This window comes from Lathyrus oleraceus, chromosome 3, assembly GCF_024323335.1.
Source record: "Lathyrus oleraceus cultivar Zhongwan6 chromosome 3, CAAS_Psat_ZW6_1.0, whole genome shotgun sequence".
Classification (NCBI taxonomy): Eukaryota; Viridiplantae; Streptophyta; class Magnoliopsida; order Fabales; family Fabaceae; genus Lathyrus; species Lathyrus oleraceus.
In genome coordinates, this window is record NC_066581.1 from 431,008,513 (window position 1) to 431,021,917 (window position 13,405).

A 13,405-nucleotide genomic window follows, 5' to 3' on the forward strand; every position below is an offset into this window, starting at 1 on the left:
AAATAGAGGAATTGAAGTAGACAAGGCCAAAATAGAGGTAATCGAAAACCTTCAACCTCCGAAGACTGTGAGAGAAGTACGAAGCTTCTTAGGACATGCCGGTTTTTACCGACGATTCATTAAAGACTTCTCTAAAATAACTAAACCGTTGACCGAATTATTGATGAAAGATGCTGAATTCATATTCGACAATAAATGTTTAGAAGCATTTCAAACGCTTAAACAAGCACTGATCTCCGCACCCATAATGCAGACACCAGATTGGAATGAACCATTTGAAATAATGTGTGATGCCAGCGATTACGCTGTAGGTGCTGTCTTAGGACAACGAAAAGATAAAAAGCTTTATGTTATATATTACGCAAGTAGAACTCTAGATGAAGCACAAATGAATTACGCCACAACCGAGAAAGAACTTCTAGCAGTAGTGTTTGCGCTAGATAAATTTCGTTCTTACTTAGTCGGAGCCAAAATAATCATCTACACTGACCACGCTGCTATCAAATACCTCTTAACTAAAAAGGATGCAAAACCTAGACTCCTAAGATGGATCCTGTTACTACAAGAGTTCAATTTGGAAATCAAGGACAAGAAAGGAACTGAAAACGTAGTAGCAGATCACCTCTCTAGACTTGAGAACCATGAACCGGAAAGAACAGCAATTAACGATGATTTCTCGTACGATAAGCTTATAGCTACTTTAGAAGAAAATAACGCTGATAAACAGGTAGAAACTACCTTAGCAATATCTGTTACACCGTGGTACGCTGACCTCGTCAATTATTTAGCTGCTGGGATAGTTCCATCTACCTTATCGTACCAACAGAAGAAACGATTCTTCTATGATATAAAACAATATTACTGGGATGACCCCTTACTTTTTAAAAGAGGTCCCGATGGTATTTTCCGTCGGTGTATACCCGAAGAAGAGGTAGAAAGTATAATCCAACACTGTCACTCCGCTCCTTATGGTGGACACGCAAGTACATCCAAGACCTGCTCTAAAATCCTACAAGCCGGTTTTTATTGGCCAAGTATATGGAAGGATGTACATGCAACTATTAAGAAATGTGACAGATGTCAACGCACAGGAAACATATCTAGACGTGACGAGATGCCACAAAAGGGCGTTTTGGAAGTCGAAATTTTTGACGTGTGGGGAATAGACTTCATGGGACCTTTTCCATCCTCTTTCGGCAACAAATACATACTCGTGGCAGTTGACTACGTATCAAAATGGATTGAAGCTATAGCTTCTCCAACAAACGACACACGAGTAGTAACTAGACTCTTTAAGAATATAATATTTCCAAGGTTTGGTGTCCCAAGAATAGTTGTCAGTGATGGTGGATCGCATTTCATATCCAAAGTACTCGAAAAACTACTGCTTAAGTATGGCGTAAGACATAGAGTAGCGACACCTTACCACCCTCAAACTAGTGGGCAAGTGGAAGTATCTAACAGAGAGATCAAACAGATACTAGAAAAAACAGTCGCCACTTCAAGGAAAGACTGGTCATTGAAATTACCAGAAGCTTTATGGGCATACCGAACTGCTTACAAAACACCCATAGGGACAACCCCATTTAAGCTAATTTATGGAAAATCCTGTCACCTCCCGGTAGAATTAGAACATAAAGCCTATTGGGCTATTAAAAATCTAAATTTAAACTATAAAGCCGCCGGTGAAAAGAGAATCCTTGATATAAGCGAATTAGAGGAACTCAGAAGAGACGCTTACGAAAATGCCAGAATCTACAAAGAAAGAACAAAACAATGGCATGACAAGCGCATATCAAGGAAAATCTTCAAACAAGGCGATACAGTCCTTTTATTTAACCCCAGACTAAAGTTATTTCCGGGAAAACTACGATCTAGATGGTCAGGTCCTTTTCAAATCACTAATGTTTTTCCCATTGGAGCAGTAGAAATTAAAGGTAAATCTATGGAACCATTTACCGTAAACGGGCAACGTCTAAAACATTATCACTATGCAGAAAACAATGGAGATTCGCAAGTCTTGCACTTAGACGAAATGCCTCCAGAAATCGTAGATTATAATTGATTGTTTTTATGTCGAGCTTGCGACATTAAACAAAGCGCTTAGTGGGAGACGACCCACAAATTACTTTATTATTCTATTATTATTATTTTTTTATTTCTTCCTTAATTATTCTTTTAATTTCTGTTTAATATTCATTCTTAATTTATTTTAATTTATTAAAAACTTTTCTCTTCTTTCGGCATTTGGCCAAATCCTGACTAAAACTATTGTTTTTCTTTTCTCTAGCTAACACTAACATGATGGGACATATTGATCGTATGGGTATCAAATTCAGAGGAACAACTCAGAAACAAAAGTTTGAGGAACTAGCCACGAGAGAGATGCTACCTAGCCTGTATGCTGATGACTGGGCAATGACTGCCCTTGGACTAAGACAAAGTGTCCTGTATTTGCTGAATCAAATAGGGTGGGAAACCGCTCCTATCCGTAGACAGTTTGTCACTTACCGGAGACTGACTCTAGAATTCCTTAGTTCTCTGATCTATCTACCCAGCCATGGAAAAGGAATAAGTAGAGGTTTTATACAGTTCAGAATGTTTAACATGGAGTACCGATTTAATATTCAAGATTTTACCAACCTTTTAGGCTTCCCTACATCCTTTGACACATTCACAGTGAGCCAAGAGGAACTTTTAGAATATAGAGAACTTGAACACTTTTGGGGTAACTTGACTGGAAATGACGATCCCGAGGAACATGAGTTTCTCTCTGGAAACATAGACAACCCGACCTTTCGCTATTTCCATAAGATCCTGACCCACACCTTATTTGGGAAGAAGCCAAACAGTACCACAGTTTCACGTGATGAACTCTTCATCATATTTTGTGCTTCCCAGAACCGTCCAGTAAACGGTGCCACTTTTATGTTAGCAAATTTGGACCACCTTATCCAAGATGAGCGAGCACCAATCCGAATAGGCGGTTTGATAACTATGATAGGTAATGCTATTGGATTACGTCAGCCTATACTCGACTTAAGCCCTTTTTGTGGCATTACTACTATGAGTATACCCTTCCTCTTCAACACTTTGTTTATAGCAAACCTAGGGTCTGATGAGTTTGAGCTTATTATTGATAACCAAGTTCTTTGCCTATTCACCATGCCCGATCCTAGGACTAGTGTTCACAACCGCAACAACTGGCTCTACAATCTGAACGAAACCCCCTCTCCTGCTAGATCCACTGAATCCATCCAGGACTATGAGATTTGTGATGACTATGAGACTTATGATGACCAAATTCCTTATGCTGAATCAGATCCTCAGACACCATCTGGATATCATGATATTGACCCTCCTCCTCAACCTGCTCAGACCGAAGAATCGGCAATACCCGACCTTAGACATCATATGCCCGGAACTGATTATAACACTGCCATGGAAGCTTTGATGTCAGAACAAGATGCCCTCAGAGAAGAGTTCACTAGCTTGAGGCACGAATTTCTGGGATACATGAACAGTATGACAAACCAGTTTCACGAGTTGCTATACCGTGTTAACTCCTTTGCTCCTCCGGCCAGAGATCGTGCAGATGGATAGAATTTATTTGTTTCTCTTAGTTATTTAGTCTTAAGCTAGATTAATTCGTTAATGTTATTTCAAATTATATTCGCATTTGTTTCCCTTTCGCACTTTTTGTTTTTCTCCTTGTTACATTATGATTATTTTATTGAAGCTATTTATTCATTTTATTATGTAATATCTATTATGCTCTCTACTGTTGCTGCCTACATGACTTATTCAAGAACAATATATATATGCATCATTGTGCAACGTAGAATGACGTGCAGGAAAATTAAATAGCAAAATAAAATAATCAAAAGCAAAACAAAATAATAAAAATAAATATATTACCAAAGTAACTATGAAGAACGCTAGCTGAAGCCTTGCCAAAAAGACTGTGTGACGAGCGTCACACAATCTATGACGAACGGCACGCCAAGTACTTGTGACGCCCGTCATGCATCTGTAACGAGCGTAACACCCTCCATACTAGGTGAACGTTACAGTGCCGTTGGAGACGAACGTTACACCCTTCAACTTTTTATCTTCCCCATTTATTCACATTTACCCAAATTTATTTACTTTTCAACCACCTCCTTTCCAATTTCCAAATTTCTTTCCTATAAATACCCACCAAACCTCCCTTCATTCACCACAAACCATTCTCTAATATCAAATACATTTCTTTTCTTTCCAAGTTACTCCTTCAAATTCATTCATCACTATGGCGGAAAACCAGAATTTCGGAAATATCATCTTCCGATCCGAAGATGAAAATTATCAAAGGGAGCAATTCGAGCGTTTCCAACAGCGAGGCATCGTCTCCACCAGGTATCCCGATTCAACTTGTTTACAACAATTAGGATTACTCCAAGGTATCGAGTGGATGCTCCGCCTTGCCGACTTAACCTTCCTTTGCACTCATAATCAACCCACCTACCCCTCCCTAACCTTAGAATTCTTAAGTTCATACGACTACACCACTCCCGCCGGTGAGGACGAATTCTTAACCGGTACCGCAACCTTCCGTATGTTCAACACTGAGTACTCCTTAACCCAAAACCGATTGAGTACCATGCTACAATTTCCCATAGAAGGTCAGGTACACCCCAGAATACCTCCAAACTCAAACTGGAACACAGTTGCCGTTTTCGATCTTTTCAAGCGAATTTCCGGTATTGATGCCAACAACTGGGAAGAGCTCCTTCTTTCCCACATACATAACCCAATTATCCGGTACTTTATCCGCATCTTGCAAAACACCGTTTTTGGAAGACCGAACAACAACAAGGTCAACTCAAAGGAGTTATTCTTCCTCCATTGCGTCTTCGAACCGGATACTAAGGTAAACGCCGCCTCCTTTCTATTTCATCATATCCGCACCTGATGTGCTAGAGGCCGACAACCTTTTATAATTGGTGGATTAATCACCACCATAGCACTTGGCTTAAACCTAGGGGACCGACTCCAAACTTTAGAATCTTTACCTCCCCTATTTATGGATATAGGCTACTGTCGGTCCAGCCGCCTAATAAAGAACCGAATAGGCGGAAAATATTACCTTATGGTGAATAACCAGGCCGTCCCAAGCGTTGTTCTCCCCAACATTTCCCTAACCGATGTCACCAATCCCAACCGCCACCTCTATGATCTGAATGCTCCCGAAGCTACCGAGCCTTGGCATACAAACCCGTCTGCAGACGAGTTCGAAGAAATGGAGCAAGGTGATAACGCTCCTGCACAACAATCAGTTCCGCTCAACCCTTCCGATACTGCAGCTGGCCCATCCTCCCGACGTCGTCGACGAAGAAGGCCTGCAACCAACGACGATATCATGGATGCTATTGATGGTATGCAAGCACAGAATGTCGAGATGATGCAAATGATGCGTCAAATGCAACAACAGCAGGAAGAGAGGAATACCATAACCAATCAGCGGTTCACTGAGTTGTTCAGCAGGTTCGACAACTTAGACTTACGTCAGCGATCACCAGGCCCAAGAGCAAGAGGCGGAAGGCAACCTTAACTTTCCTTTTTCCTTTCTATTTCATATTTCATTTTGTTTCCTTAAAACATTGGGGACAATGTTTATTTTAAGTATGGGGGGGAAAACCATGTTCTTTCTATCCTCCACTTTCCTTTTCAAGTATGTTATTTTCCCTTTCATTGTTATTTCCCTTTCTTATTATGAAAAAAAAATAAAAAATTATAATAATATATATTTATTTTAAGTCAAGTCCCTAGTGTGAAAAATTCTTATTATCTATTCCCCTCAATTTTCTTGAGCCATAACAGAAATTCAACACACCCGATAAGTATAAAGGTCGCTTATTTTATAAAACTTGAGTGAAATTAAGACAAAAATTATTACCATAACAACGCTTTAAGAACCTCAACATGTTAGATCAGGATAAGCACCTATTATATCAAGTCCATGGACTTTTAACCTTATAGTAACCCCAAGTAGTTTATACGAGAAGTCAGCACCATCTTAATAGCAAACTACGTGGAGAGCCGATGAATATAAGTGAATGATTCCCAAAGTAACATAAAAAAATATATATCAGGAAATGCACTAATTAAGTTAGGTGATCCTTACCAGATCATTTAATCTAAAGGTTGCAGATCATACAAAAGCATAATACGAGAGATCCATTATGAGTTGGTTCAGTAGGTATCTGGTACTGAACTTGGTAGGGCGGACTACGGTCCGATCCCCCGCAATTTGCAATGGACTGAATAACGAAGTTATCTGACTTATGTACCAGAACTTCTAGCAAAAAGGGGATCAGAATCACTAACCGGTTACTCCACTATGTGCGCGAAAAGATAAAGGGCTTAATGTGATTTCGCTAGAATGAAAACGGGTGAAATAAAGTAAAGGAACTAGGACAGCTATAAGGGCATTACTTGAACTGGTTTGCATAAGGTGAGGTTATCTGAGGTTGTGGCGGTGGTTGTCAATGTCAAGATTAAACTCAAGTCACTTCTAAACAAAGTTTACATGCAACCTAATACGAATCGATGCGTGTTTTGAAATTTCACCTGGCTAAATTTTTTAAGTTCTATACCGTATTTTGCTTGAGGACAAGCAAAGATCTAAGTATAGGGGAGTTTGATAACACGAAATTATATCACATTTTAGGACTTAATTCAATTAAATTATATTATTATTTACTTTAAATTATTTCATTTTATCAGATATTACGCGGTATTTCGTTCCTATTTATCTCAGGTATCTATTTGAAGCAAAAGTAAAAAAAGGAAGAAAAGGAGGTGTAAAAAGAAGTTTCTGGAAACAAATAGCAAAAGCCAAGCCCAGCCCAAAGAAGGCACAGGCGTTGTGCCTGTGACGAGCGTCACAGAGGTTGTGACGAGCGTCACGCTATATGCACTTGTGTGACGAGCGTCACACATGGTGTGACGGACGTCACACCATTCCCCTATATTTGAGGCACAAGGAACGCTTCAGAGACGTTGAGAGAGAGTTGAGCCCTATTTCCACGCCCAACTATTCTGCACGTTGAAGACTTTTTGACGCGGAAGCAGTTGCAGGAGGTGGCATATAAATAGTAGCTTTTTGGAAAGCTCAGGGTCCCACGCCTTTTTCCAGATTTTTGCCGTTTTCGTATTCTTTCTTTTTCCAGCAGCTTAGGCATATTTTTACAGTATTACTTTGACAAATTTTTATATTGTTTTCCTTTTGCAATTCTATTTTCTTTTCCAGCTCTTAATTAATTTTTCGCACAATAGTTTCTACACCGGAAACTATTGTGTATCTTTTACCGGATCTAACCTTACGTTAGAATCTAGTTTTTTTTATTCCTTCGTTTTATTTTTCTGCCTGATTGAAGAACTCAAGAACAAATCCAACCGGTCTGTGGTGGAGTGTTCAAGACTGCTATTTAATTATTCAGGTTCTTTATTTATTTGTTGAATTTATATATGCTTGTTTTTATTATTAATTTTTGTTGCTTGCATGTGATGAATCTGTTTATGCATGTTATTTATTTAAGTCTGTTTAGCATGTCTGGCTGATTTATTTAGGTATCGGTATGTAAAGTAAGCGGAATGAAGGAATCAAAACTAAGTTGGTTTAATTAAGTTTAAAATTAAAATCACTCTTTTTACGGTCTCAATTTACAGGTTTAATAACAAAGTTTTTGTACGAAAGTAAAAGACATAAAGAAGTTAAAATCAATAGAGCGAGAGTTTGAGGTTTTTACTGGACAGTGTAAATTGGACATTAATTCTAGATCAGGGCAAGAGCAATTTATAGAGTTAATTAAATTCTAACCTTTTTCAAAAAGTATTTTTAAAGATTGAATGTGAGGGAGAGAGTTAAGCATTTGAGTTTAATTATATAACCTAAGTCAACAGAGCGAGAGTTTGAGATAAGGGTGTTTAAACGATTAATGTTTTCTTAAAAAGAGTTTCTACGGATTCTACTGTTTTCAAAAAGTGGTTTTTGACTTAACTATAAGTGACAGCTACGTTAATATAAAATCATAGTTTATTCAACAGAGCGAGAGTTTGAGATAAAACTTTTAACCAATAGCGTCAACTGAAAAGATTCATTTTAAAACCAAGAAACCAATAAAGAATTGATTCCCTAATTACGACGAATTACATACCGATATCCGCTTATTAAATATTAATTTTAGATCTTATTTTAGTTTTAGCTTTTCCCCCCAACAATCAAAGTATTACCTGCCTTAGCTTTACGAAGTAACCTTAGATAACGGTATATCGATTCATAAGTCCTTGTGGGATCGATATCTTTTAAAACTACGCGATAGAACTGTGCACTTGCAGTTTGTACCCCAAATTCGACTCATAAAGTCGCGATCAGTTATGTCCCTTGTGATTTGAGCGGTGCTCAATACCTTCAACAATGAATTCATGTGTGCTTCTGAGTTGAGCAGTAGAGATAACATGGAGATTTTGGAAGGTGTTTGGTTTAACTGGTCCACCACCTTATAATCGCTTTTCTTGATTATTCTTAAAAACTCCTCAGCCTCCTCACGAGTGGCAGAAACTTTAGGAGACAAGTGCATGTCTTGCATTCCTTGATTAGGGATGGGGATATAGACAACAACCTCCTTCCCTTTAGCTCGTTCAGAGGTATCAGCAGTTCTTGGTGCGAACACCCGGCCACTACACGTCATTCCTGCTGGCCCCACAATTGAAGTGACATTTGGTTCGTTGATCATCAAAGGTTGATCTTCCTGCCCCTGCTTAAAAGCTCTGGGTTGATATATCCACGGGACTGCCTTCTCATCTTTATATTCGAATGGTGCCGGAAACTCTATCACCAACAGGCTTATAGGTATTTCTACTTTAACCTCATCATAGGGGATGTCCACCACGACTATCTCTTCCTGGCGCTTGCTCTTGACGCGACAATTTATCTGTAACTCGCCTCGATCCAACATTTGTTGTATAAAATTCCTCAACCCTTCATCGTTCTCTTCAGCAACCAGCTCCTCCGGGATCAGACCACTCTTCAGTAATTGTACTCCTATCATTGTGATAGGGGTTTGAATCTCTTCAACCTTATAGATCGATTTTCCTTGATCACTCTCCTCAATGGCACTGACGGAAGCATCCTTATGCGTTGGCATATGATTGGTGTTCATGTTCGGGCGTCTTGGAGTGAAAGAAACGACCTTTGCTTCGATCAAGTCTTGTACCCGATTTTGAAATGCGAAACAATTCTCCAAGGTATGACGAGGTGCTCCCATGTGAAACTCACAATGGACGTTAGCGTCGTATTCGAGTGGATATGGAAAAACAACTGGTTTTAACTCCCTCAATGTTATAAGGCCCTCCTTTTGAAGATATGGGAATATCTGACTATAAGGTACTGGTAAGGGGTCAAGTTTCCTTCTTGGAGGTCTTGGCCTGAATTGTCTTAGCGGTGCTGTATTTTGCTAATGATGATGTTGTTGATGTTGTGGCTGATACATTTGTTGTTGCAGCATTGGTTGTTGATAGGGTATAGGCACCACGACGGCGACTTGACCATATGAAGCTTTTTGCTTCCCTTTATAGTTTCTGGATATGGCGTTTGTTTCAGCTTCTCTTTTATTCGGGAAACCTCTAGAATACTTCTTCGGTGCGCTAGGTGTCGTCACTGCTCCTGGAATCTTTCCATCCCTCAACCCCTTCTCTATGCGGTCTCCAATCGTGACTAAATGTGCGAAGTCAGATGCTGCATTACTCACTAATCGATCGAAGAATGTGTCTTTCAAGGTGTATACAAATATCCCGGTCATTTCCTTCTCAAACAATGGTGGTTCTACCTGAGCAGCCAACTTTCTCCACCGCTGGGCATATTCCTTGAATGACTCACTCTCCTTCATAGCCATCCCTTGCAACTGCATTTGGTCGGGTGCCATATCTAAGTTATATTTGTACTGACGGAGAAATGCGTCAGCCAAATCCTCCCAACTTTGAATCCACCCCTGTTCTAAGCTCATGTACCATCTCAGAGATGCTCCACTCAGACTGTCTTGGAAACAGTGTACAAGTAGTTTGTCGTTTTCGGTATGAGCATCCATTTTTCTGAAGTACATTACCAGGTGACTTCTTGGACAAGTCTGTCCTTTATATTTCTTGAAATAAGGAGTTTTAAATTTAGCCAGGATGACTAAATTCGATACCAAACGCATGTTCATGGCAGAAGCACCGAAGATATTGTTTCCTTCTATGGCTTTGATTTTCTTTTCCAGAGCACGGAGCCTATCTGCAGCAGGATCTAGAAGTATCTTAGGTTTTGGTTGATCAGGCATATAGAATGCATCATACTGGTCATCTCCAATTTCGGATCCATGATGAGTAGACGTATTAGAAGGCTCTACACGATCTCCATCTCCTTTGCCTCCTACCGGTATCTGAACCAATCTCTTCTTGGTGGGGACGTAACCTTCGTCTTGGGGATTCAGACCTGGCGTGTTATCATTCCTTTTTTCCCTAGCTTCTTCCTCCTTACTCCTCTCTCTCTGAGCAATCGCGAGCATTGTCTCCAACAACTGATCCATCTTCTCTCGGATCGTATTGATGTCTGTCCTCATGGTAACCTGATTGGCCTCAACTTGCTCTAATGTCATCTTTTATTTTCTTCGCGTCTCGTATCGGTGTTGATTAGTCAGTGTGGCTGGATAAAGGGTAAAAAGGTTGGGTAAGTTTTTTTAAATTTTTATGAAGCGTGACATATAGTGAAGATGCCAATGTTATGCATATTTCATTTTCAGGGAATCATTCGAGTTTCATTAGTTGCTAGTAATTCGAAGAAACAAGAAATACTTAGAATAGCAATAATGAAGTAATTTTTAAACATCATTCATTTAAGTACATAACATAAGGGTTCAAAGAAGGTCATAGTTCAAAAGTACATTTGTTAAAGGAACAAAATACAAGACATAAGCAAATTAAACAGCTAGCCTTCTAGCATGAAGCTCTTCTAGTTCCTCATTGAATCTCTTCAGCAACCCTTTATAGAGCAAAATGAAAATGATTATGGCCGGAGGAGTGCTATCTTCTTTCAACTCTTCGACTGCGTCTCTCAACTTCCATGGCAACTCTTTAGCCGCCCAATTATAGAACCCTACTAGCCCATCGAGTTTTGCACGAAACATATCCCTATCTCCTTGTAAGAAGTCTATGGTCTTCTTAAAGGATTCATAATCTTCAATCACATAGTCTCGCTCTTTCAACCATATGGAGTTGTCTTGGCGTAATGACTCTAACTGGTTCTTCCAATAGCTGACAAACTCCCTTGCATCTCTTACTTCTCGACACTTCTCCTCCCATATCATGGGTGACACCCTAGAAGCTTCAGTGGCTATGTTCTTGAGTCGGCGCTCCTGATCTACTTCAGCCTTTGCATGACGAACAGAATTGGTGAGCTCTTTTATCTGAGCCCCAAGCGTATCCCTTATCGTCTTGTTTTCCTTCGTGGCTAGATGCCACCAACGCTCATTGTCTTGACATTCTTTCTGAGCTTGTCGTAGTTGACCCTTAAGAGTATCCAAACAATGATCAACTTGTTCTAATCCCACCTTGATATTTTTCTCTTATGCTCCTCCTTGTTGAACTTTTCTAAATGGGCTTGAAGCTGTGCCTCTTTTCTCTCGAGCTCCCACTTCATATTGTTTTTCTCATTGATGGTTTGTTGGAGTTTTATCTGCAACTCTTCATTCTCTTTTCCTAGATTTGCCACGGTAGTCTTGAGTTCCTCCATTTCTTCAATAGGGACATGGGTGAGCTTAGGTTCAGGAAGAGGTATAGGTGTCTGAATAACAAATGGCATTTTAATCATCTGCACCCTTTCCTTTACCCACTGAAAATATGGTTCTTTTGTAATCCCATTTGCTCTCCCTAACTCAGCTTTCCCTTTTTGATTGACATTCTTCCAAGCTTCTTTGATTCGCTGGAATAAGCTAGGATTCTCAGCCCCAAAGTCAAGTAACAAGAAAGCTTCCAAAGAATTTGCCTCTGGAGGGCCTTCAATTGGGTTGCCGAGTTGTCAGAGTGATAGAACTGGGTTAGCATTCACACATCCTTGAGTTCCAATAAGCGGTAGATTTGGGAAATCTCCACAATTGATTATGATATCCATGTTGATGTATTCTTTGGAGTACCAAGAGAGATCCTCAGATCGGAGTGATCCCAATCTCTGAGGCCAACTAACATCTATATGTTCAACCCAAGCACCTGTCTTTGGAAGATGTTCTAGAAACCACTGATATAATAAAGGAGCACAACAAGCAATCAATCCATTCTTCTTATCATACCTATTACTTATGTAATAGTAGACATCGGCTAATAAAGTGGGTACTGGGTTTCCAGTAAGGAAAACACAAATGGCAGCCATGTCTACGAAACCATCCATATTCGGGAACAGGACAACACCATAGATGGCCAATGCAATAGCAGAGTAACAAGCATCCCAACTTTCTGCTTTTAATAGGGTATGAGCTCTTTCCAAGAGAAAACTTAGTGAAACTCCTTTGGTATTCCCTTTGGTCTCTAAGTTAGCCTTTGCTTCCTTTTCATCCATGTGAAGCGCACTAGCAATGACCTCAAGGGGCAAAGATTCATCTACCCCTCTAAATAGTGGCTTGTTCTTCATAGGAATCCTGACAAGACGCTCGAATTCTTCCAATGTTGGTGCTAGTTGGAAGTCTTGGAACGTGAAGCATCTTAAAGGTAGGTCATAAAATTGGGCCAAAGTGATTAAAGTTGTATAGTCTACTCGCTGATTGAGGATGCTGAGCAGATTTCCATAATTCTTCCCAAAGTTGATTCTGTATACCGGGTGCATCTGAGAGACCAAGTCACGTAAGCTCTTTAGATCGGGATCCTTGAACTTGAAAGAGTAAATGTTTCTTTTTCTTGATTCCATGTTTCTTGAATTCCTGCAACTCATGATACTCAGATTCCTTGAAAATAAAATAATATGAGTGTTATGCTATGAATGATGTTATGCGTGCCATATGTAGGTTAATATACAGATAGTGGGTATTCTTGGTTACTAAACAAAACCCTTTTGGGAGGATTCTAAAGTTAAAAGGTCCTCAAAGTCATCAATTAATATTCAGGAAAGTTATTGTCATGATGAAAACTCATGCAAATAACATCCCCAAACTAAGTCTCGTTTGGGTGAGGCCTTCGTATGGTCCCAAAAAGGAAGACTCCTAGTGGGTCCATACTACACAACTCTCGAGTCCAAGGTTCTAATAAGGTTCTTAGAGTCATAGATCGAGGTTGGGAATACCACTGTAAGGTAGAAATACACCCAAGGGATCTCATCTGATTGGGGCTTTCGTAATAA

The 13,405-nt window shown here is 39.7% G+C and overlaps 1 protein-coding gene across 1 annotated transcript; it reads right to left on the reverse strand.

Annotated features, from left to right (window-relative positions):
- Positions 1-12,097: 12,097 nt before the first annotated feature.
- LOC127131574 (uncharacterized) lies at positions 12,098-12,976 on the reverse strand. Its single transcript, XM_051060488.1, has one exon. The coding sequence runs from the start codon at positions 12,974-12,976 to the stop codon at positions 12,098-12,100; it is 879 nt and encodes a 292-aa protein (XP_050916445.1).
- Between the last annotated feature and the right edge of the window lie 429 nt (positions 12,977-13,405).

Excerpts from the sequence above, each read along its gene's own strand:
- LOC127131574 (XM_051060488.1), bottom strand. The coding sequence starts at position 12,976 with ATGGAATCAAGAAAAAGAAACATTTACTCTTTCAAGTTCAAGGATCCC.